We start from the raw sequence: 27,012 nt of genomic DNA on the forward strand, positions 1-27,012 counted from the left end.
CAGAGAAGGTTTACCAGAATGTTGCCTGGGTTTAAGCATCTGGAGTATGGGGAGAGATTGGACAGATTGGGTCTTTATTCTTTGGAGCGTAGAAGGTTGAGAGGGGATTTGATAGAAGTATTTAAGATTATGAAAGGGATAGACAAAACGGATGTGGATAGACTATTTCCGTTAAGAGGAGGAAAGTTTAAAACAAGAGGACATGAGTTAAGAATTAAGGGGCAGAGGTTTAGAGGTAACATGAGGGGGAACTTCTTTACTCAGAGAGTGGTAGCTGTGTGGAATGATCTTCCGGGAGAAATAGTGGCGGCGGAGTCAATTGTATTATTTAAGAAAAGGTTGGACAGGTATATGGATGAGAAGATGATGGAGGGTTATGGGCATTGTGCAGGGAGGTGGGACTAGAAAGGGGTGTTTGGTTCAGTGCGGACTAGAAGGGCCTAATGGCCTGTTTCCGTGCTGTAATTGTTATGTTAAGACACCGTTTACCATAACAATCTGACTTCAAGTAAGGTCTCACTTTAGCTCTGCATTGCCAAGGAGATACAAAATCATTTTTAATCAGCTGTATTAAACGTACCAGTCGGTAAGCAATCCACCGAACTGAAGATACCTTATCCATACAGAGGCTTAGAGCTAAAGGACGCAGATAGTCATATACATCTTTGGCGTTGTAAAGTTCTAGCAGCAAAATAAGTTGCCTAAAATAAAAGATGAGAAATGGTCAAAACCCACCCCTATTATGAAAAAAAAACATTTTCTAAGTATAAACATGAGATCACATGAAAATCAAGAGGGGAGAGCAAGGGAGAGGATCAAGAACATTAGCATTAAGTAGAAATGGTGTGAAGTCACAAGGCTGCAAAGATTTACAAGGGTTTTACTGGACCTGGAGGGCTCGAGTTATATGGAGAATGGACCAGGTGTTCTGTTCCTCTCGAGCATAGGAAGCAGAGGGGTGACCTTCCAGAGGTATACAAAAATAAAAGGAGCAGAGAATTGGTGAATGGTCACCGTACTTTTCCCAGGGTAGGGAAGTGTAAAACAAGAGATTCAAGGGGAGAGGGACTCAAAGGGCAACTCCCCCCCCTCCCCACAGAGGATGTTGGGAATGTGGAATGTTACCAAAGTGGTAGCAGTGTGAACAATTACATCATTTAGAACCACAGAAAACTGCAGCACAGAAAAAGGGCCATTCAGCCCTTCTTGACTTTACTGAAACATCATTCTGCTAGTCTCAATGATCTGTACCCATTCCATAACCCTCTAAACTTCTCCCATCCATCTATCTATCCAATTTATTATTAAAACTTAAGAGTGAGTCTGCATTTACCTCGTCAGATGGCAGTTCATTCTTTGAATGAAGAAGATCCCTCTGAACCTTTGACCCTAAAGCAAAGTCCTCTCGTATTTATTTCTTCCACTCTAAGTGGAAAGAGCCTGCTCATATTTAATCTGTCTGTTCCCATCATAATTTTGTAAACCTCTATCAAATCTTCCCTCAATTTCTTCTACGCTCTAAGGAATAAAGTCCCAACCTGTTTAATCTTTCCCTGTAACTTACCTGAAGACCAGGCAAGATACTAGAAAATATTCTCTGCACTCTTTCAATCTTACTGATATCTTTCCTGTAGTTTGGTGACCAGAAATGCACACAATACTCCAAATTTAGCCTCACCAATGTCTTATACAACCTCACCGTAAACATCCCAACTCCTGTACTCAATAATTTGATTTATGAAGGCCAAGATGCCAAAAGCTTTCTTCACAACCCTGTGTACTTTAACACCACTTTCAGGGAATTATGTATCTGTATTCCCAGATCACTTTGTTCCTCCAAACTCCTCAATTCCCTACTGTGCATATCCTACCTTGGTTTGTCCTTCAAATTGCAAAACCTCACACTTGTCTGCATTAAATTGCATCTGCCATTTTCTTGCCCATTTTTTCAGTTGGTCCAGTTCCCTCTGCAAGCTTTGAAAGCCTTTCTCGCTGTCCACAACGCCCCCAATCTTAGTGTCATCAGCAAATTTGCTGATCCAATTTCCCACATTATCATCCAGATCACTGATATAGACAACAAAAAACAATGGTCCCAGCACCGATCCCTGAGGTACACACCACTAATCAAAGGCCTCCAGTCTGAGAAGCAATCATCCACTACCACTCTCTGTCTTCTTTATTGTCAATTTCAACCTCTCCATGGATACCTAGCTTCTAAACCTTCTGAACTAACCTCCCGTGTGGGATCTTGTTAAAGGCCTTACTAAAGTCCACGTAGACAACATCCACAGCCTTCCCTTCATCTACTTTCTTAATAACCTCATCAAAAACTTCTATAAGATTCATTAAACATGACCTACCACGCACAAAGTCCTGCTGACTGTCCTTAATCAGCCCTTGGCTATCCAAATACTTGTACATCCTATCTCTCAGACACCCTCCAATAATTTGCCGACTACTGAAGTCAGGCTCACTGGCCTGTAATTTCCTGGTTTAATTTTAGAGTCTTTTTTAAACAACAGAAGAACATGAATTACCCTCTAATCCTATGGCACCTCACCCATGGCTAAGGAAATTTTAAGTATTTCAACCAGCGCCCCCGCAATTTCTACACTAGTCTCCTTCAATGTCTGAGGGAAATAACACATCAGGCCTGGAGATTTATCTATCTTTATTTGCTGTAAGGAACCAAGCACCTCCTCCTTTTTAATCTCTACGTGTTCCATGCCACTACTGGGTTTCTCTTCCTTCCTTGTACATGATGCCAGTTTCCAGAGTGCAAAAAAACTATCCCATGTCATGAGGCTCCACACATAGACAACCACTCTGATCTTCTAGGGGACCAGTTTTGTCCTTTACTATCCTTTTATTCTTAACATACTTGGAGAAACTTTTCGGGTCTACCAAAACATCCTCATGTCTTCTTTTTGGCTTCCTGATTTCCATTTTAAGTATTTTCTTACATTTTCTATACTCTTCTCATACCTTATTTGCTCCTTGTTGCCTATACCTGCTCTACAGCTCTCTCTCTTTCTCTTTACCAGATCGTTAATATCCCTTGAAAATCAAGGTTCCCTTTGCCTGTTAATTTTGCCTTTAATCCTGACAGGAACTCTACAATCTCAAAATTTTGCCTTTGAAGACCTTCTATGAACAGAGGAACCTTGGGGTTCAAATGCATAAATCACTCAAGATCGCCATACAGGTTGACAGAATGGTTAAGGTGGCCTATGGGATGCTGGGATTCATTAATAGAGGGATTGAATACATGAGTAGAAAGGTCATGTTGCAACTCTACAAAGATTGGACTTAAATATTGTGTTCGGTTCTGCTCACTTCATTACAGAAAGGATGTAGAAGCTACGGAGAGGGTGCACAGGAGATTTACCAGGATGATGCCTGAATTAGGAAACAAGTCTTATGAGGCAAGGTTAGCAGAGCAGGGACTTTTCTCTTTGGAGCATAGAAGGATGAGAGGAAGCTTGATAGAGGTCTACAAGATTATGAGAGGCATAGATGGGGTGGACAACCAACACCCGTTTCTTGGGGGAGTATCAGCAAAGTTAAGGGGGGAGGGGGAGGGAGATTTTATTACAGAGTTGTGGGTGCCTGGAATGCTTTGCCAGGGATGGTGGTGGAGGCCGAAACATTGGGGGTATTTAAGAGACTCTTAGACACATGGATGAAAGAAAAATAGAGAGTTATGGGGTAGGGAGGGTTTGGCACTTTTTATTTAAGGAATATATAGCACAACATCAAGGGTTGAAGGGCCTGAACTGCGCAGTATTATTCTATGTTGACATAAGGGTGTTTCTGTGCTTTATGACTCAATGACATCTTCAAATAAATGCAACTCTTCTTTAATCAAACAATTTTTACTGAACAGAATGAGAAAAGCTTCAAGACATTTAGAGATAAATGTCAGTAGTTACAGGAAAAATAAATCTATGGACTAGTGCACTTAATCGGAAGTAAAAAAAAAAACGGTTTTAGGGTAAAGTTATTGAATGTTCAAAGACTTGCTAGTTGGGGCACATACTCTGAAAGTTCAGCTCTGAAGCGCCAATTCCTGCTGTTATCGGTTACCATAAATTCCTGCAGCTGAGAAAGATACTCCCTTCTCTTTTCTGTTTGAAGCAACTGTGGAACAAAGCAAAAATGATTTAAAGACAAACATTTTTCAAAACACTCTCAGTCTATCAGAACATTGGAAAAAAAAAAAGGCAAATTTCATGAGGACAGATATTTTGAAATGGAATATTCAAATTTTCAAACAATGCTCAGAGAACAAAAGATGGTAATATTTACAAACTCATCTATTTGGTATTTCAATGTAGTTATAAACACTTATTAAATGTAGTCCTCTAACAATACTTAAATATTCAGTGATTTTTTAAAAATATATTGGACAGTGGAATGCTTCTTTGGTGTCTCAGTGCTCATGGCAAGTATTTACAAGTCCAGAACAGCTCAAGCCTTAAAGTGGACAATAAGCCAGTCTGGCTTTCATCCATGATTCAGGTGGGGGAAGGGGTGGAAATTGCAGCATTCTGAATTTTTCCAATTTCTTTTGCTCTACAAGTTTTTCCATTTTTTGAGGGAATGGGTTCAATTTTCATAACATTAGGGACCATCCTGTAACTGGCCAGCAAGCGTGTAAAGCTTCTCAGATGAGGCTGTTTGGCACACTAGAAATATTATCACTTCCTATGTCCAACATTAACAGGAGTTCCAGGATGGATTAGGAGTCAGTACCATACTTGATTTTTCTTTCTCTAAACCGAATTTCCTGATGTTGGAGTCATGTGCCCTCCCATCCAAGGAGTCAGGAGATTTTGATCTGGAGCTTGGGTTGCTGATGGATAGAACAGGCATCTTTGCGGCTGAACACAGGAGGAGAATCCACAGGCATTGAAGGGAGTCTCTTTTGCTTCTTTCTCTCGTACTGTAAGGGGCACCACGTGGATTTAAATTCATCATTACGGCAGGCAGAAGGCAATTGCATGTAATATTACATTTCTGTACTATTACATGACAGTAATAGACTTCGACACCGTGAGCAGGAAAGGGCTTTGGCAAATACTAGAGCGCATCGGATGTCCCCCAAAGTTCCTCAACATGGTTATCCAACTGCACGAAAACCAACAAGGTCGGGTCAGATACAGCAATGAGCTCTCTGAACCCTTCTCCATTAACAATGGCGTGAAGCAAGGCTGTGTTCTGGCACCAACCCTCTTTTCAATCTTCTTCAGCATGATGCTGAACCAAGCCATGAAAGACCCCAACAATGAAGACACTGTTTACATCCGGTACCGCACGGATGGCAGTCTCTTCAATCTGAGGCGCCTGCAAGCTCACACCAAGACACAAGAGAAACTTGTGCGTGAACTACTCTTTGCAGACGATGCCGCTTTAGTTGCCCATTCAGAGCCAGCTCTTCAGCGCTTGACGTCCTGCTTTGCGGAAACTGCCAAAATGTTTGGCCTGGAAGTCAGCCTGAAGAAAACTGAGGTCCTCCATCAGCCAGCTCCCCACCATGATTACCAGCCCCCCCACATCTCCATCGGGCACACAAAACTCAAAACGGTCAACCAGTTTACCTATCTCGGCTGCACCATTTCATCAGATGCAAGGATCGACAATGAGATAGACAACAGACTCGCCAAGGCAAATAGCGCCTTTGGAAGACTACACAAAAGAGTCTGGAAAAACAACCAACTGAAAAACCTCACAAAGATAAGCGTATACAGAGCCGTTGTCATACCCACACTCCTGTTCGGCTCCGAATCATGGGTCCTCTACCGGCACCACCTACGGCTCCTAGAACGCTTCCACCAGCGTTGTCTCCGCTCCATCCTCAACATCCATTGGAGCGCTTACATCCCTAACGTCGAAGTACTCGAGATGGCAGAGGTCGACAGCATCGAGTCCACGCTGCTGAAGATCCAGCTGCGCTGGATGGGTCACGTCTCCAGAATGGAGGACCATCGCCTTCCCAAGATCGTGTTATATGGCGAGCTCTCCACTGGCCACCGTGACAGAGGTGCACCAAAGAAAAGGTACAAGGACTGCCTAAAGAAATTTCTTGGTGCCTGCCACATTGACCACCGCCAGTGGGCTGATATCGCCTCAAACCGTGCATCTTGGCGCCTCACAGTTTGGCGGGCAGCAACCTCCTTTGAAGAAGACCGCAGAGCCTACCTCACTGACAAAAGGCAAAGGAGGAAAAACCCAACACCCAACCCCAACCCACCAATTTTCCCCTGCAACCGCTGCAATCGTGTCTGCCTGTCCCGCATCGGACTTGTCAGCCACAAACGAGCCTGCAGCTGACGTGGACTTTTTACCCCCTCCATAAATCTTCGTCCGCGAAGCCAAGCCAAAGACATGACAATAAAGGAACCTTGAAACAGGGATACATTTAAGGTATTTATAAAAAGCAACTAATGTCAAGGCATTAGAGACAACAGGCCAAGAGCTCGAAAGTGGGAATAGTGTGCATAAGTTCTTGATAAAAAGAAATCCTTTAACTGCTGTGTACAACACAGATTATTAAGGCCCAATATACAGGGTCAAAAATCACTATATTCAATCCTCATCATTCAAATACTTTTCTATTAAACTCACTGCGTTGTTCTTCTCTCCAACTGAGATTTTCAATTTAACATCAAAAATTGGACACTTTTGTATTATGGTCTTGTGCCAAAGGATGAATTAATTCCAGAATGGATTCCACTGGTGATCAAGATGCCGGAGAAACCACCTGTGCAATAGTTCACGAGGTACCCTATGTACAAATTCAACGAGCTATTCAAAATAACAATATCCCCTTCAGAATTAGCCTCTTTTTACAAACCAGTTTTAAAATCCTGTATCACCCAATCACTAGCTTACAAAGTGAAAATTGCCACAAATCAGAAATTACCTTGAGGAAGTCATACAAATGTTTTAAGACTCCTATTCGTACTTCATCAAGATCTTTTAAAAAGCCATTAAAAATGGGAACTAAATCTGCTGCAGTTAATTGGTCTCCGAGAATGACTGCCAACTCATGAATGGAGAATGCAAGAGTCCTTCGAACCTTCCACTGAAAATGTAAAGGAGAAGTACTTGAAACAAAGCAAGCAGATACTGTACGAGGGCTAAACCTTAACATTTCTACATTTAACACAGCCACTGTATCTAACGCTAAATAGTCTTGCATCCTTTTTCCGATCCCATTTCACAGATTGCATTTACCATTTTTCCATCCAAAACCAGAGGGAATGAAAAGGCAGTGGGGGAGATGAAGGAGAAAGGGAATATGGAAACAAGCTTGAAATGGGACTTCTGGAGCCAGACATTTTTCTTTCTTAAAGATGGTCAAGTGTGTCCATGATTGCACAAAATTACCATGTACATTGGTGTACAAGACAAATGGTGGAAAGGACGACCCCAGAATTTCCACTTAAAATGCAGGTTTTGAGTTATACTCGCTATACAAGACTATCCCAAATCTGCTGAGAGTTTACTGACCCAATAGTCCTTCACCAGACTTTCCGAAAAACCTGTCTTTAAAAGTACGGGTAACGGGTCACTGCGAGATTCATTGTAATTGGTCTGACAAGGGCAGTGTAAGCGGAAGACACCCCGGGACCCTGGCTGCTTGTTTACTGTTCACCACTTGTCGCAAATTGTGACTGGTCTATGCTGTTTGTTGTTCTCTTATTTTAAGGTACGTTAGGCAGATTTATAATACAATGTTTTAATATAACATTACTATAAATCTAGCTTCCCAAATGCAAGTTTCAGAAAAAAATATTTACTAGTAAGACTGAAGGAGTTACGCAAGCGTCTATTGCCATGGTAGGAGAGGGAATAAACTGCGATCTCACGGCGCCGGGCTCGTCTCCAACAAAAGGAGACGAGCAACAGAATATTAAGGTTCGGATTTTATAATTTGGCATAAGACGACATGTATAGTCATCGTTGTAAGAAAATCTTTCAACACCTCAAACAGTTAAATTTTGTTGTTATTGACTTAGCACATTTATTACTGAATATTGATTTTTTAAAAATTGATCGTTTACATTTTTCTTTTGCACGTGCATCTTTTAGTTGAGTACAGTTTACAGTTACTGATATGTAGAAATTTTGCCTGGCCTGCAGGAAAAAATAATATCGTTTCAGTCTTCAGCACTTATGTTTTTCACAAAGTGCAAATTTCTAACCTAATATCACCATCATATATTTAAAAATTCATTTTTAATCTACTCCAACATTTTAAATACTGAAAAACCACAATTTTTCCCCCCATACTTTTTATTCCTTTACATTGCAAAAAGTTGAAAAGATTTCGGGGGCAGGGGGTTACAAATATCAAATTACCTTCCACAGTATCACATTTTCCTTGATATCACAATAATTCTAAATATAATTCATATTTTTAATGAAAAAAGTTATAGATTGAATTTGAAGACTAAGAAATTTAAAATATTTGTTTTAATTTCCAATTTTCTTTAATAGAGTGATCCGAGTGAATGGAAGGCATTGTTTTGTAATAATGTGAATATGGTTTGCAAAAGAGCGAGCCACTGCCTCACAACAGTAACAATCCAGGTGCAATCCCGACCTCGGGTGCTGCCTGTGTGGAGTTTGCATGCTCTCCAATCACATGGGTTTCTTCCGGGTGCTCGGATTTTCTCCCATCTTCCAATGGTAGGTTAGTAGATTAATCGACCACTGTATCTGCACTCCAACCCCTCCACACAGTGTGTTAAGAGGTTCAAATTTTTGGCAAGTTGATAAGAATCTAGAAGAGACTGAGATGACGGTGGCTGGGGAGAGGCCTGATGGAAACTTATAAAATAATGGGAGGCACAGATAAGGTACACAGTTAGAATCTGCCTACCCTATCTATGCCTCCCAGTCAGAAAATGTCAGAGATGTGTGATGTAAGATTTTAAAAAAAACTGTAGATGCCTAAAGCAGGGGTTAGTGATGGAAATAGATACAATGGTAGCATTTGAGGCTTCTAGATAGACACACAAGGAATAGAGGGATATTTATCATGTGTAAGCAGCAAGATTTAGGAATCATATTTGGTGCTGGCATCATGAGTTGAACGCCCTATTCCTGTGCAGTGCTGTTCTCTGTTCTAATTATAGATAGGATTAATCAAAGATAAATTAGTTAAATTTTAAGTATTATGTACATGACAATAAAGAAATCTTTAATGGTTGATTGACAGCACAGATCTGGTGAGTCAAAGGCCCGGTTTCTGTATTGTCTCCATCTAGCAATCAGAAAGCTCCATGCCTATGTTCAGTAATCGTTAGCTGGGTTCCATATTTGAAGATGTGCAATGCCAAACCCAATCCACTCAAACACAAATTGACACTTCCCATACCCTGAACCAAGGACATTGCAAGCTCAATGTTTGTAAATGTAAATATGAAATCACAGACCTTCATGACTGTTCTGCCACAGGTGAGGTCACTAGGGCAGTTGAAAAGAAACAGCTGTAGAAGATTATTTATATTAAAACAAATTTAAATTGAATATATATACAGAACAATTCATTTTCAAGAATGCGTTGTCACACCAAGTACCTGCATATCTGAGGCCAATGTCTCGTATGTGTTTTTCAGGCAATGCCAGTTCTGCCTGCCTAAAGTGAATGCCACACCGGGGAGACTGTAAGCGCAATGCTTGGCAATCTCTGTATCAACAGTCTGGGCACGTGAAGGATCAGTCATTGAAAGGTATTGATCTAGTAAGGCTTGCGGGACAACATCCTGGACACAATAATAAAAGAAAATATTTTAAACAGAGATCTTGCAATATAAGGAAGTTAACAAATGATATTTAAAGCTTGGACGAGTTTTGGAATTACCCTGTTTATGTTTCAAATTGTCTTACACACACACAAAAGTCATGGTCCACTCTGAAGACCAGGCAGGAAATTAAAAAGTTAGCCTCACACATGAACTGCACAATTCTGATCTCAGCATCGTATCACTACTCCATTGGCAAGGATCATCTATAAAGTGTCATTTTGCTGCATGTTCCTGCAAAGAGTTCCACACGAGGACTTAGAAAAGGCTTGTTAAGATGTAATGAGTCATGTGGTGCAGGGATCAATGCTGGAACCTCAACTTTTTAAAAAAAATGTAGAATGACTTGGCTGATAGCACCAAAAGTTGATACTAAAATTGTTAAAGACAAAGTTAAAAAGACTATTCTGAAAGTGACAAAGTAATACAGGTATAAACAGGTTAAGTGAATAAAATGGTGAAATTGTTTATTTTGACAAGACAAATAAAAAGTGCTATTTAAATGGTGAGAGATTGTAAATACTAAGAAAGCTAACAAAATTGTTAGAGCTTATTGTTACGGGAACTGAATTCCAAGGTGAAGCTTCAGTAATACAGGACTTTAGTGAGACTATATTTGGAATATCGCATACAGTACTGGTTTTGGTTTTCTTAATTAAGCAAAGAGATGCTAAAATATTGGAATCACTTCAGAGAAGGTTTACAACACACATGTCAAACGCTGGCCCACGATATAATTATATTTGGCCCGCAAGATCATATTAAATATATATTAGAGTTGGCCCGCTGGCCGCCACGCCAGTATAGCGCATGCACACTGAAGGTGAAAATGAAGACGCCGGAGGTGTGGAGGGATCTCAGAGTCCCGAATCCCGGGGATCGGAGCGCCACACTCAGCCCGCCCGGCTCCCGGACACACAGATGCGGCTGGAGTTGGGGACCATCCTTGCTGGGTCTGCGCTTCAGCGGCGACGCCGGACCCTGCCTCCCGCTCCTTTTGTTGGAGACGAGCCCAGCGCCGTGAGATCGCAGTTTATTCCCTCTCCTACCATGGGAGGGGGTGTGGGAGCAACGCGTTCTTCTCAGCCAATTCCTCCACCGCCCCGGACGCCGGCGTTTCAACGGGGGGTTCGGGTGCCTTCGTCAGGCGACCGACCTGTTGGTCCAAGACAAGGGGAGAGCGTACAAACTCCACACAGACAGCACCTGAACTCGGGTGAACGTGGAGCTGTGACCCCACATTCCACATCAGGACTGTGTGTAAGATTGGGAGCAGTGAGATGGAAGCTTATTTTGTTCCTGTGATTTAAGCCTTTCTTGGGGTGGGGTCCTTCTCTGACCACTTGCCTAACAATTAACCTAATCAGATGTGGAGTTACCACAATGCAACAGTTCTCAACCTTTTTCTTTCCACTCGCGTCCCTGTGCCATTGGTGCTCTGTGATTAGTAAGGGATTGCTTAAGGTGGTCTGTGGGTGGGAAAAAAAGTTTGAAGACCACTGCTTTAATTGTCCCTCATTGACTCGTCATGTGCACGGTTTCAGATCTCCAAAGGAAATGGGCCAATGACAATGACAATGAAAGAGTTTATCCAAAACTATTATTAAACATTTATTTTAATAAGAAAAAGTTTAACATTACATATGTTGAAAGAAGAGAAAACATGCAGATGTTGTTGAAAATTTTCAATAAATATTTAGTTCGGCCCTCGACTTAGTCCAAGTTTTAAATTTTGGCCCTCCGTGAATTTGAGTTTGACACCCCAGGTTTACAAGATGAATACACGGAATGAGTAGATCACCCTCCAAGTTTAGACAAGTCAGGTTTGTACATGCTGGATATTGGAAGATAACTGAAATATATAAACTCCTGAGGGGTCTTGACAGAGTGAATGTGGAGGCTTCCTCTTAAAAGAATTAGTTTCCAATTTAAGACTAGGCTGTGAGTATTTATAGCAGATTTATTAATGGCATTGCAAGCAGAGTGACTAATCATTTTTAGGGCAGACAGAGGTTTTCAAGTTTTAATCCAGATATATGAAGATGGTTCATGGTATCAAAGAACTCTTGGGGGGAAAAAAAAATCTTTTGGAATATATTAATGCAATGTAAGATGCATCTTGAATTATGAAAGGATATGCAGAGATAAGGATTACCTCTAATGGTTAAAATGTGCAGATCATAGATTTCAAACAGAAAATCTTTAAATATAAAGGTCTGTGAGCCTGTCAAGTTCACACCCAATGTCAACAGCTGACAACAAACTATTCATGATTAAAATAGATTAGTTGATGGAAAAAGGGTTTAACAGATTCAACACTAAAGGCAGTGCAATTGAAATTATTCATCGACATGGAAATAGTTTGCGAGATGGTTAATAATAGCCAGGCATTAGGGATATTGTGGGTAACTGTGGTATAGTTTGGAGATGATTGCTAATTTTCTGAAAGCAGCATATTTACTGTAGAAGTCTGACCAATCTTCAACTGATGAATCATGGTGGTATTTTGACCATAAAAGCATATACATGATCCAATACGGTCATCAATTGGAACAGTAAGATATAAATATACAAATGGAACACAATAATTCTTTGAATTAATAAAAAGCAAAGCATCAGAAGTGGCTTTTAATAAATCGTTAAAATGAGAGCTTTTAATTTTTTTTTAAACATTGGTATGGACGAATTTCTTGCATTTGATGTGGTTTTCAATGATCTGCTGTAATATCATCCTCCCTAGAATTCTTAACTTTATTGCAAATAGACAAGTTATACATGCTAAGTTACAGTACATCTCCGATAATCCAAAATGGTAGGACGGGGCCTATATCGGATAAGCCTTGTAACACTATTGAAACAAACCAGGAAAGGCTTTTTAAGCATTAAAATAATGTTTAATTCACACAAAAAAAATGCAAACACTTCTCCACCAGGTTCCTGCCACTGCTGGGAGGCCTATGTCCCGCCCCTGCCGGGACGAGGGATTCTTCCGACTGCTTGCAGCTGGGAGCCAGTGGGATGCAGTTTGAGAGGGAAAGAAAAATCATTAGGGGAAGGTAAAGAAGAAATGAGGGGAGGGAGTTCCCGGAAACGAGGACTATCGTCTGTTCTCATTTCATGTCGAGTGAATTTCCCCCCCGCAATCTGTGAGGTCAGTTCGGCTCAAAACTTTCAGATAAATGAGGATTTTTCATTTGTTTCTGATATCCTCATTTATTTAAAATTTAAACATTTTTTCGGACAATTATGATTTCGGATAATTGGAGTTGTACTGTATATTAATGTGACAAATTGGCCATAATGGACCCACTTCCATGTTTTAAGAGACATGCAGAAAAATAGGGTCTTCAATCCATCATGTATAAGTAATTAGTTCACAGCATTGGTTATTAAATTATTGTCTAGACACTTATTAAATGTTATGAGACTCTGCCCCCATCAGCGACTTATGCAGTGTTCTAGATTCCAACCAGCATCTTGGGGAAAAATTATTTTCTCGTCCCTTCAAAAAACTTGTGCTTCACATTAAACCACTTGAACAACTAATCTTTCCCAAGACCAAATCTAGTACTCCCCCTTCTCCAGCAAGACTACGAACTGGTTCAAAAACTTGAAAAATTCCACCACAGTCTGTCTTTCACACTAAGGCAATTGCAGTTCATTTTGAAATATCTTACTGCTAAAATCCAGTCAGTTTTACAACTCTGAAATGCTGGCATACTTGGTCCTCCATTTCCCACTGGCTGTAGGGGGGGGTCTGAAATACCCCTAATGAAAGCTGGTTCCTAACTTTGTTTTCAGTCTCCATCCATATGATCTCATTTGAAAAGCCTTCCCAGGTTACCCTCTCTCATGGCTTTAGTGATGGTTCCTTTTCCACATCCTTCCACATCCTGCCTGGTAACCAATGCCATAGGACACAATTACACAGATTGTTTACATTTATAAGAAGTAACAAGTCAAAACTTGTTGAACTGGGCACTGTAAAGTATGTACCTAATATCCCAGGTGAATGGAAAATAATAATTTAGAATCTCCTTCAGCACCACCGTTAGAAATGTTTACCTACTAGCAATTACCTGAATTTTAGATTTCTTATCGTCATCAAAGCTGCTTTGCCTTCTACATGATCGATCTTGGATGAACTGAAGTCTGCCTTCCAGATTCTGTTGAGGGAAGCAAGAGTCAGACAACCAAAATCTAGACCAAATACAAAATGCCTAACAAATGAACACTAAATCTCAAGGCATGGAAATAGGCCATACAGCCCAACTCACCCACACTAACTCTTCCATATTCATCCCATTGCTCAACATTTGGTCTGTACTGTTCAATGCTCAACCACACCCTTAAATGCTGTCAGTAACCCAGCTTCAACCACTCTCTTAGCCAGAGTGTTCCAGTTACTTGGCTATCTGAGTGACAGTCCCCTTCACATCTCCTCAGAATCCCTTTTGCCCTTACCCAAAACTTACTATATTGGTGAATTCTGGCTTAATTTTGACATTTAAGAAAAATCTGGATAGATACGTGAATGGAAGGACTGGGTGCAGGTCAGCGGGACTCGGCAGAATAATAGTTCAGCACAGACTAGAAGGGGCCGTTTCCGTGTTGTGTTCTATGGTTCTGTCCTCCTGTTTTATCTACCTCTAGCTAAGGGAAAAAAGTTTCCTCCAGTCGACTTGGTCTATACCTCCTCCTTTTCACCTTTTCCTGACACCAAGCTGCTCTATCCAAGGCAACATCTTGGTGAATATCCTCTGCACCCTTGCCACCATCATCAAATCCTTTCTGTACTTTGATGGCCAGCTGAGATTCTATTCCAGCTGAGATCTGACCATGGTTTTATGAAGTTGGAGCAAAACCTCCTGATCCTCGGTATTCAAGGCCAGTATTCTCCGCTCAATACTGCCCAAGACCCTGCCATTCATGATGACGTAGCCCCATTTTTTCACTCCATTTCACCAACACATCCATGACCATCAACAGCCTAAAACTTTATTCTTCATTATCAACTCCAGCAAGCTTTACGTCACCTGCAAAGTTATTGATCATGTGTCCCAACTATAAACAGCAAGGGTCCCAGCATGGACTATGGTGGGACACCACGAGTTGGAGGTAGCCAATCACAAAAACAAACTTCTTGCATCAATCCCCATCTTCTATTTCCAAGGCAATTTTGGATCCAGTTTGTCAACTTGCCTGGGATCCCATGGGCCCTAAGATTTTGAACCTCTTCAAAGTCCATGAAAATCCATCTAGTCATCCTGTCCTCATTAATGATACCCATCTCATCAGAATTCCATCAGATTGGTCAGACAGGATCTGACTGTCCTGGATTAGTCCCAATCCTTCAAAATTTCTCAATTTTTATCCAGCATCTTTCCTACCACTGATTTTAGGATTGCTTTAGACTTCAAATACTTAATCACACATCTGAGTTTTAAATGTGTTTTTTTTATCATTCAAATCACAGAGATCCTGCATCTCTCGATCCGAATCAGCCTCAAATGAAATTAAGGAGCCATTCCATTTTACAAAAAGTCAGATTCCAAAAGCAAAATAAATGTAACAAGCAACAAGTCCAAAAAAATATAAATTATATAAACAGTGTTTAATACATCAGAATACATTTCTGCACCTGTAGCTTTAATTATAAGAAAGGCAAATGATTTGCCTGTGTTGTAAATCTATGGGTGTCAAAGGGCAATTTAGAGCTCAATTTAATTAAGCACACTAAGATTTTCATAAACTTTTTCCAGTCAAACCTCTTTCATAACCTCACCGTCTCAAAATAGGTGAACACCCGGTCATCTGGTGCCAGTGTCAAAAAGGATGATGCATTGTGTGCTTGGTTGGTATGTGCTGTATCACTGACACAATCTTCCTGTAAAAACAGGGAAATAACTGACAATAGTGATAAAACAGTCTTAGTGACAAGAGCAAATTATATTTAACTTTCAATAAAAAAGCTTTATTCATAAGTGCAAGGAAATACAATGCAGCATTTCAACTGATCAAAGACAAAATTCTCAACCAGACTCTTTAGTACCTGAAGTTCTGCACACCAAAAAATCATGTGCAAAGCCAAATTAATGAAAATAGATGATATTTACCCTGTGCAGACACTCTCAAGTAGGAACACAAAAACAAAATTGGTATTATTTGACCTGGCAAATGAACCACATAAATGCTATCATTCTGCTCTTGCTCAGTGCAAATTAATTTTCTCATTCACTGAAATGCTATAGTCTATATTACGTTCTTTACGTGTCTGTATGATCGTTAGAGATAACCTATTAAATTAGTTCGCAGAAGAACCCTTCTCCTTATGCTAGGTATTCTGTGATAAAAACCTTAAACATGATTCAAAGGGAACATTTGTAAATACAAATTCTGCAAAATGAAATAAAAAAAGAGCATCATAACACAAAGAGAGCATACATTAGACATCAAAAGATTAGCTTGTGATTTTAAAAAATATAAACACGTACTATTTCAGAATTTACATAGAAATGTTGGATAGAGAAAATGAACATTAAAAAACTCTTGATGCTGGGATAGCAGTTCTCTATTTTCTACATTATTGCTATTTTCAGAGCTACTCGGAAGACCATATCAATGGATAAAATAAATTTCTGGATAAAAATGGTGGTGGCTTCTGGATGGGCAATCAAAGAATCGCAGCCTCATGTATATCCACCTAGCAGATCCTCAGTTACTTCACATTTTCAAATTAAGTTAATTTAATGCCAACTTGCAAGAACAAATTACTTATTAAAATCAAATCAACAAATAGCCAGATAATAATGGCAAGTAACCTTTGGTAGACAATTAGATTTCACCAATTCAGTCTGATATTCATTTAAAAAGAATTCCAAAGTCCTACCTCAACAATAGCTGAGATTTCAGGAGTTAAAGGCACATTGTCTTGGTCAACATTTGTGGGATCAACTGCAGCAGATTCTGTTTGCAATGGTGTTTGATTAAGTAGAGGCCTTTCAGATTTTTCTTCCTCAAAGTCCAGATTTGAAGCTTGCAGTGCAGCAGTTAGAACATCCACTTGTGCTGTCAGACAAAGTAAAATTCCCATTTAATTTTGTGATCATGTGAACAACCTATAGAAAAGTAAGGGTTTGTCTTTCAAGATTAATTCTACCAATTTTGCAAACAAGGTTGGTTAAAAATTGCCAGTTAACAATTTCAAACATTTTACTGTAATTGAGCAAGTGTATTGACTATTTAGGAAATCAAATTCAGAGACAGATCAGATATTATTGAATTGAATGATAGAATATACAAGGGCAGAATGGTCTGCCCGAGAGAGACAAAGTAGTGGATTTGAAAGTTCTCCAATGGTGAGTGAATCCTCGAGATTAATTTATGTGACCCCTCTCAAAACTCATACAAAAACTCTGCCTGAACCAAGCATGGATTCACAACACACTACTACCACCCAGACCACCACCCATCCATTCTCAAATCTTGCATCTCAGTAATTCACTTAGCTTAACTGGAGTTGGAACTAGAACCTCGACAACCCATAGTTACCTAAACTTTGTTGGTTACCATATACATTACTTGGGTACAATTAATCTTCAATTATGAAACAAACATTTAGACATGCCTTTATTCACCTCTTGAATTGATTACTCTGTGATAGAATATGTAATGGAATATTTGGGAGAAATAATTGGTAAAATTAGAATAGGTAACATACATACACAAATTTTAAAACAGATCTTCTTTGAAATACTGAAGAATTCATATTCAGTGAACTTTACAGAAACTATTGAGAATGCTATGGACATTTCACAAGTAGGTGCTAATTGAAATGACGGCATGAAATGAATAGACCATTGATTTGGAGTGGAGACACTCTGGCTTGTTTCCAAGTATCTTTAGTGCTCACAGAAAGGTCACTTCTGGGTTTTGTTTACCTAAAGACAACAGCTTGACCAAGAAGGAGAACTCCTGTTGTTTGCTGAAGAAGGTGGGGGTTTTGTGGCAAGTGAGAGTGTCACATGGGCTTTGCAGCAGTCTCAGTTGCAGAGAGAGAGAGAGGTGAAACAAACTCTCTCTGCTAGTGTGTGTGAGACATTGAAAGCAGCTGAACAGTGCAAGCCAGGAGAAGCTTGTTGGAAACAGAAGTTCCAGAGTGGTGGATGACTGGAAGTGCTATCTGTCTGATGTTTCTCTTGGAATAAGGGGAACAGAAAGGAACTCTGTAGTAGCCTGAAAGAAAGAGGTTATCATCTGGAGAACCCTGATGGGGCAAGATTTATCAGCGAGACATTGAGGTGACTAATGGTGGTACCTCAGTTGTGGAAATCCTGGAACAACAAATCTCTCTCTGCAAATCCTACGAGAACCTTCCTGAGCAGTAAACATTTACCTTTCAAGCACCAAAGCCTGGTGAACTTTATGCATGTTAAATTCTGTGCACAGTACAAGAATTGCCTGCAACCAGTGAACTTGGAAGAATGAGAAGTGAGATTGAACTGTGAACTAAAGAACTTTTCTTCTTAAATTTACACACACACATCATACACGTGTACTTAGAATTAGAAGGGGGTTAATTTGGGTTAGTTAAGTTAATAGAGATAATTCAAAGTTTGATTCTGTTTTCATGTTTAAAGATAATTAAAAACAACTTTTGTTTAAGTAACTACGTGTCTCGGTTAATGTCTATTGCTGCTGGGTTTTGGGGTCCTTTGGGCTCGTAACAACTCCAACACTCAGCTAAAAGCAGTGTACATTCTCTTACCTTCCCAGGTGAAATCTGATCAAATGGGAGTATCCACTCTTTTCAGAACAGTTTAATTCTCCTTGTCCTGACTATCCAATATTAGTTTCCCCCACATTGTACCCCCACATTGTAAAGACTTTTAGTGATCTTTGATCTCGTCTTAACCATCTTTCTCCATCTCAGAATCTAACCTTTCTTTTCATCACAACACCACAACTGGACACTCAATCCTTCACTTTAGAATGGACCTCAGAAATCTCACACCCATTTTTAAAAAAAACAAGAGTATTTGTTTGTCCCGTCTCCAAAGAGCAATTTAGTTTGTCCCTCCTCAAATAAAAACCTTCCATATTTCAGTGCCCTAAAACTCAAAGGGACACAAGAATGCAATAAGGAGCAGAAGTAGGCGACTTGGCCTTTCAGGACAGTTCTGATATTTAATAAAATTATGGTTGATCTGACCATGGACTCAGCTCCTCCTTTTCTTTGCCTTAAATCTATGATTATGGAAAAAGGTTTCTTAACGTATATTCAATGAGGCAGCCTCAACTGCTTCATTGGCCAGAGAATTCCACAGACTCAGTTCTGATTTAGGACGATAATGAGGTTCGTCCTTCTCTCCATCCTAAATCTACTCCCTTGAATCTTGAGGCTATGTCCCCTGGTTGCAGTCTCAATTACCAGTGGAGACGACATTCCTGTCTCTATATTATCTACCCCTTTTATAATTAAAAAAAATTAAACAAGAACCCCTCTTATTCTTCTGAATTCCAGAGAGTAGTCCCAAGTGACTTAACATCTCTTCAGTGGCTAACCACCTCATCTCTGGAATCAACTTGGTGAACCTCCTCTGCACCACCTCCAAAGTCAGTATGTCCTTTCTCGTTAAGTAGACCAGAATTGAACAGAGTACTCCTTGTGTGGTTTCACCATAACCCTAAGCAAAACTCGAAAGCCCGTCGACACTGTGATTGAAGTAAAAACACAAGGCTGGAGAAACTCTCACCCTGCCCCTCCCCTTCCACAATTTTGTTTGAGCGCCTGCTCATACCTTGAAAAAGGGCTCGAGCCTGAGCATTGGTGATGTATGCTCATCTTTGGAAAATAAACTACATGTTTTGACCTGCTGAGTTTCTTCAGCAGTGTGTTTTTACTCATCAGTATAACCTGTATAGTTGCAACAGAACCTCCTTCTCGCAATGAAGGACGTTTCATTTGCCTTTTAGATTACCTGTTGCACTGTAAACAAACCTTTTGTATTTCAAGCACAAGCACTCCCTCTGCACAATACATGCAGCAATCTCTCACCAGATGATCTGTTCTACTGTTTACCCTTCCAAAGGGAAGGGCCTCCCATTTACAAACATTATATTCCATCTCCCAGACCCTTCCTCACTCATTTATTAACGTCTCTCTGCAAACTTTCAACAATCTACTTTCCCAATCAATCTGGTGTAATTCGCATACACTCGGTGCCATCTTCCACATATTTAATGTAGACCAGACACTCACTGGGTCACTCACTGCACTGACCTTTGCAGCACTACTAACCAATCAGAGAAAAAACAATTTATCCCAACTCTCTGCCTTGCACTGGTTAGCCAATCTTCTCCCCAACTCCATGCATCCCTCATCGAATTAATGTCTTTTATGTGGCACCTTATTGAACACTTACCGTAAATTCCACTGCTTCTCCTTTATCCAACTGTGCCAGTTATATCTTCAAAGAACTCAAGTAAATTTGTCAAACATGACCTGCCCTACATGAATCCACACTGCATTTGCCCCTAATGTCTCACCATTTATTCTCCAACGATAACTTCAAACATTTTCCTGACTACAGTCGTTGAGCTAACTGGCTAAGTCTTCTCCGTGGATTGTCACCTTGTCACAGCGGAGAAGCTTGTGTGGCCCTGAGAGTGCTGCTGTCTGGAGCTATGCTCCTGGTAGGGCCATCCATGCGGCGTACGTGCAGTAAGGACAAGGGCGAGGTCCTCAACGGCGGAACAGGCAGACAAAGTTACTTCGAACTCAACGGCTGTGAAGGCGGATGAAGGCTGTAACAAACTTATCAGCTCCAATCGTCATGATTTTCATGCCGTCGGAACTAGTTGGTTGATTTGTAAAGCGTCATGTGTTTCTTGGAGTGCAACATCAAGTACAAGTTAAACAAATACACACACAGGTGTCTTCGCTTGGTGGGCCACTTTCCAAGATTGGACTCATAAGTCACTTGAAAGCCCATAGGAATGAAGACCATTATCCTCGACCTTGAGGGATAGCCATGATGGTAACTGGCTAAAGTCACCTGCCTTTTGTCTACATCTCTTTTTAAACAATCGTGTGGCATTCAGCGTTTTACAATCTGCCAGGACACGCCCAGAGAATTTTGGTAAATTATCATAATGCCATCTTAACTTCTGTCAGGGTGGCACAGTTGGCACAGTGGTAAGCACAACACCTTTACAGCGCCAGCAATTGGGACTTGGGTTTGAATCCTGCGTTGTTTGTCAGGAATTTGAATATTCTCCCCATGGGCTCTAGTTTTCTCCCACTGTTCGAAACGTACTGAGGGTGTAGGTAGATTAATTTGCAGCAATGGACTTCTGGGCTGAAATGGCCTGTTACCGTGCTGTATGTCTAAATTTAAAAAAAAATTATTTCAGTACCTAAAGATGCTTTCCATCGGGACAAGGGACTAAGCTAACTTTTTACATTTTTAAAAAACTTTAGACACACATACAGTGACAGGCCCATCTGGCCCATAAGCCATTGCCCCACAAATGGTGTACATTTTTGAAGAGTAGGAGGAATCTGAAGCCCTCAGGGAAAACCCATGCAGACATGGGCAAAACATAAACTCCTTACAGACAGCATCAGATCAAACCCAGATCACTGGTGCTGTAATAATGTTGCGCTAACTGTGCCACCATACTAGTTGACCCACAAGTTTGCTCAACACTAAACCTTTCGTGTTAGCGATTGTACGGAAGCCCTCAACTCCCATCACATCCTTAACATCACTCTTTTTTAAACATGATTTCCAATGTGAAAACATACATATGTTATTCAAGGCCTCAGCCATTTCCATAATGTCCAATATTAATTCCTCTTTGTTCATCCAAGTTTTCTGATTTATACAAGACCATTTACCACCTGTTTTCATAGATTATCAAAGTAGATGAGCACACACATCTCTATGGCTTGCTTAGTGGTCCCTTGTGGCTATTTAAAGTTTCTGTAATCTTCCAATTTACCACAACTCTTAGCAACTTTATGCATGAGCTTTCAACTTGCTTTGCTTAATTATCCAAGGTTGGCTGTCCCTATTCCACTGCCCTGCATTTCAACTGGAATACAATTTTGTTGAGCACTTTGAAAGTTCTCTTCCGCTCTGCCCCCCAACCTTCTCGGACCTTGGATCCCACACCTAGCTCCAGCACTGTTCTTCCCTCCTTATCCCTCCTCTCTTTCAGTTGAACCCATTACAGAGACTCGGATAAAGCAAATGTTATGGATCCAGAGGATCCCCAAACCCAGCAGCAATAGAAATTAACCAAAATAAATGGTCACTTAAACAAAAGTTGCTTTTAATTATCTTTAAACATGAAAACAGGATCAAACTTTAACCTTTTACTATTTAACTTAACCCCTTTCTAATTCTCAGCGCACGTTTATGTAATGTGTATGTAAGTTCAGAAAAATTATTTGATACACAGTCCAATCTCACTTCTCACTCCTCCAAGTTCAATGGTTGCAGGCAATTCTGATACTGTGCACAGAATTTAACATCTATGAATTTCACTAGGCTTTGGTGCTGAAAGGTAAATGGTTACCGCTCAGGAAGGTAATGGTCGGTTTTCAGAGAGAGATTTGTTGCTCATTGAAAACGAACTGATACCTTCCCATCAGCCACTCCGTGTCTTGCCGAAGAAACTTGTCCCATCAGGGTTTTCCAGATGATAACCTCTTTCTTTCAGATCACCACAGAGTTCCTTTTCTGTTTTCTTTATCTCAGGTGAAACACAAAACAATGATCTTTGAAGGTTAGGTCCAGTGCCGCAGTCTGTCTGAGTGCAGAGTCTTGTCCTCTTCCAGTCCCAGCTGCTATTGCTCAACTGTAGAAATGTCGAACCAAATTCTCTCTCTCTCAAAGAAAACCACAGGACCCTGCACTCAGACAGACTGCGGCACCGGACCTAACCTTCAAAGATCATTCATCTATTGCTTTCCAAAACAATAATCCATTATTTCACAACATGTCCAATTAACACCTACTAATGAAGTCCTTATAGCCACTCTTCAAAGTTATTGCAAGGCACTCAGAGCCTGGACTGTCTGGCTTGAGCCAAGCTCTTGCATTTTAAATGAGATCTGTTTTGAAGTGTTTGCATCTATGTATGACCTAACTTTAAAAAAAAAACCTTCCACAATTTATCTCCTTTAAAACATATCTATATACAACATAAAAATCTGTCACACCAGGACAGTATTGCTCATGCAAGTTCTGATATTTCAAAAGCCATTGCTAATCAGAGATAGTATATCAGCAAGAAAAAGGGAGGATACTGTGGAGGTGTGGTCCAGAGTCAGTGTGGGTGGAAGTCAGAAACAGGAAGAGAGTGATCACTTTATTGGGAGTATTCTATAAGCCTCTATCTCCAACAGGAGGCTAGAAAGGCTGAAAAATAGCAGGGTTATTATCCTGGGTGATTTCAACTTTACTAATATGGATTGGCACCTCTTTGATGCAAAATGATTAGATGGGGCAGAATTTGTCAGGTGTGATCTAGAAAGATTCCTGACTTAGTTTGTGGATAGATTAACTGAAGGAGAGGTTATACTGGATCTAGTTCTCAGCAATGAATTTGGTCAGGTGACGGTCCTCAGTGGGCGTGCATTTAAGAGATAGTGACCTCATCTCCCCAATTTTTAGAATAGCCATGGATGGGACCAGACAATTTGGGAAAGTAGTTAATAGGGTGAGAGTGAATTATTATTTTAGGCAGGAACATTGGAGTGTTAATTGGATATTTTCAAGGAAAAATGCAGAAGAAATGTAGAGGTCATTTAGAAAGTACTTGCATGAAATTCTGATTAGGTTTATTCTATTGAGACAGGGAAAGTATAGCAGAATAAACAAACCATGGATGACAAGAGAGGTGGAACACTTAGTTAAGAGGAAGAAAGAAGCATACTTAAGGCTAGGGGGAAAATAAAAGGATAATTATAAGGCAGTCAGGAAAGAAGGGAGTTAAAGCTAGAAGGGGCCATGCATGGTAAGTAGTAGGATGAACTCCAAAGAGTTCTACATTTACATGACAAACAGGAAGATGATCAGAGGGAGGATAAGACAACTCATGGATAAAGAGGGAAACTTGTATTGGATGAGGTAGAGGAAGTCCTTAATGAATACTTTGATTCAGTGTTCACCAGGGTAAGGCACCTTGACAAATGCAAGGTAATTATAGAACAGGCTAATGAGCTAGAGCATGTCGAGGTTGAGAAAGAGGAAGTGTTGGTGCTTCTAAAAAAACCATTCAGACAGACAAATCTGAGGCTGCATGGGATATACCCCAGGTTACTATGGGAAGTGAGGGAAAAGATTGCTTCTTCCTTGGCAAGACTGGTACCAGAGCTTTGGAGGATGGCAATGTTTTGTTGCTCAAGAATGGTAACGGGGAGATGCAAGTCTTACATCAGTGGTAGGAAAAAATTGGAGAGGATTCTTAGGGATATGATTTGCGAATATTTGGAGATGCAGAGTTAGGGTGAGTTAGCATGGCTTTATGAACGGAAGGTTGTGCCTATTTGAGTTTGAGAGGAGGGAGCAAAAGAAAGTGGTGAAAGTAAAGCGGTGAATATGAATTTTCTTAAAAGCATTTGACAACTTGTCTACATGGATTTGGAATTGTCTTGCCCACAGAAGGCAGAATGCAATAATATTCGGACCATATTTTGACTGGAGGTCAGTGATGAGTTCTGCAGGGATAAATTCTGGGAGCTCTGCTCTGTGACTTTTATAAGAGACTTACACTGGAAGTGGAAACTTAAGTTTGCAGATGACATAGAAGGTTGGAGATGTTGTGAACCATGAATGCATCAATGAACACTGGGCACCGTCTCCCACACATCATTGCATCAGGAGATCTCACCTCCACAGCCTCCATCTTGACAGTGCCCCAACCCCACACTTTGCACATCTATCTCTTAGCCAAGATCCACAAACAGTACTCATCTGGGAAGAAGTCCATTGTTTCTGCCTGCTCATCACACAAATGATCTCCTCAAACCTCAACAATTCTCTCCCCTTGCCCATTCTTTTCCCACTTATATCCAGTATACCTCCCATGCCCTTCACCACTTTGACAACTTCCTATACCCCAGTCCCCATCATCTCATTCTTACCATAGATGTCAAGTCTCTGTACACCACCATTTGCCATCAGGAAGGTCTCAAGGCTCTCTGCTTCTTCCTGGAAGAACATTCTGACCAGTTTCCCTCCACCAACATACTTATCTAACTGGTAGAACTTGTTTTTCATCCTGAAAAACTTCTGTCATTTGATTTGAAGGAAGTAAGCCCCTCGTTTCCATCAAAACAGAGGTAATGGCATGGGCATTCGCGTGATTTCCAGGTAGGGTTGTCTTTTTGTTGGCTTGGCCTCCCCCCTCACCCACTCCCCCCCAATAAACCCTGATGCCAACTGTTCAACGTGACACCCCTTTTAAAAAAAATCATTCTTGGACTGTCATTGTTCAAACTATGCCAAAATATTGGTGCATCTGTTGATAATGGTATCTGTTATTGAACAATCTGAATGGGCAGTGGCTCATTGTTCAAAGCCTGTATAGTACAGAAAGGGAGTTTTGGAAGTTTGCAGTCAATTCCAGGATTTTTATGCTGCAAAAGTGAAAGAACGGTGATACAAACCCAGATCGAATTGACGGTCAAAGTGGATGCAGTGACAATCCCAGCAGCTGCTGGAGTTCACGCTGGTTGAAGACAAAAGTTAGGGATATGGGAAAGGTAACTTGGTGAGTTGCTGCAGTACATTCTGTAAACAGTTAATGCTACAGCCATCACAAAATGATGGCGTCTATTTAGATTAGTCAATGAAAGACTGCTAAACCTCAAGTGCTGTCCAATTGTGTCAAAGCTCCAACCAAGCAATCAACAAAAATTCAACTGCATACTCGTGTCCTGTAAATGGTATTAACTATGATCTTTTTAACACTGATAATTGAGAGTAGATGGTTATCAAACAGTGCCGACTAGAATTCCTGAAAAGGCTGAGGACCCCGAGATATTTGTCTCTGAGGGCAACTTTAGAACATCATTCAAGAGGGTGAACCCTCGCAAGGTGTCAGGCCCTGACGGCGTACCCGGTAGGGTACTGAAATTCTGCACCAACCTACTAGCCAGAGTGTTCACAGACATTTTCATCCTCTCGTTGTGGCAGTCAGAGGTTCCCTCAAGCTTCAAAAGGGCATCAATCATCCCGGAACCCAAGAACAGAAGCGTGAGCTGCCTCAGCAACTACTGCCCAGTAGCACTAACTTCTACTGTGGAGAAATGCTTTGAAAGGCTGGTCATGGCCAGAATTAACACGTACTTCAGTAAAGATCTGGACCAACTGCAATTCGCTTATTGTCACAATCGTTCCACAGCAGATGCAATATTGCTGGCTCACCACTCAACTCTGGATCACCTCGAAAGAGCAATTCATACATTTGGCTGCTCTTCGTTGACTACAACTCGGCCTTCAGTATCATTATTCCCTCAATGGTGGTCAAGAAGCTACAAACTCTAGGCCTCTTTACCCCCCTCTGCAACTGGATCCTTGACTTTTTCCATCGGAAGACCACATTCAGTACAAATTGTTAACAATGTCTCCTCCTCACTGATCATCAACATAGGCGCACCCCTAGGATGCATGCTTAGCCCACTGCTCTACTCGTATACACCCATGACTGTGTGGCCATCTACAATTTTGCAGAGGACACCACGGTCATAGGCAGAATCACAAATGAAAATGAGGAAGTGTTCAGGAGGGAGATGATTGTGGACTTCAGGAGTAAGTCAGGGAATATGACCCAATCCTCATTGAGAGCTCAGTAGAGGAGAGGATCAAGAACTTCAAATTCCTGGGTGTCAACATCTCCAAGGATCTGTCCTGGGGCCTCCATGTTGATGCAATCACAAAGAAGGCTCACCAGCAGCTATACTTTGTGAGATGTCTGAGGCTATTTGGTAGGTCACCGAAGACTCTCAAACTTCTACAGGGGTACCGTGGAAAGCATTCTGGCAAGTTGAATCAATCGCTGGAATGAAGGTGCCAACTCTCAGGACAAGAATAAACTCCAGAGGGTTGTTAACTTGGCCTTCGACATCACAGGCACCAGATTTCACTCCAAGGACATCTACATGAGGCAGTGTCTTAAG

General features: G+C 40.8%; 1 protein-coding gene across 12 annotated transcripts in view; it reads right to left on the bottom strand.

The window, feature by feature from the left end:
* Nucleotides 1-27,012, bottom strand: part of LOC138755787 (serine/threonine-protein phosphatase 4 regulatory subunit 1-like) — an 82,211-nt gene that overhangs the window by 9,037 nt on the left and 46,162 nt on the right. For 10 of the 12 annotated variants that reach the window (XM_069922397.1, XM_069922393.1, XM_069922402.1 and 7 more), the window contains 8 exons: nucleotides 16,708-16,886; nucleotides 15,604-15,705; nucleotides 13,898-13,984; nucleotides 9,594-9,779; nucleotides 9,450-9,503; nucleotides 6,929-7,090; nucleotides 4,043-4,143; nucleotides 581-701 (listed from right to left, as the gene is read on the bottom strand). In XM_069922397.1, the coding sequence (XP_069778498.1) occupies nucleotides 581-701; nucleotides 4,043-4,143; nucleotides 6,929-7,090; nucleotides 9,450-9,503; nucleotides 9,594-9,779; nucleotides 13,898-13,984; nucleotides 15,604-15,705; nucleotides 16,708-16,886 (992 nt within the window). The remainder of the gene's footprint in view (nucleotides 1-580; nucleotides 702-4,042; nucleotides 4,144-6,928; nucleotides 7,091-9,449; nucleotides 9,504-9,593; nucleotides 9,780-13,897; nucleotides 13,985-15,603; nucleotides 15,706-16,707; nucleotides 16,887-27,012) is intronic. The other 2 variants (XM_069922401.1, XM_069922395.1) reach the window with 1 other exon arrangement.

Source organism: Narcine bancroftii, chromosome 2 (genome assembly GCF_036971445.1).
Source record: "Narcine bancroftii isolate sNarBan1 chromosome 2, sNarBan1.hap1, whole genome shotgun sequence".
Classification (NCBI taxonomy): Eukaryota; Metazoa; Chordata; class Chondrichthyes; order Torpediniformes; family Narcinidae; genus Narcine; species Narcine bancroftii.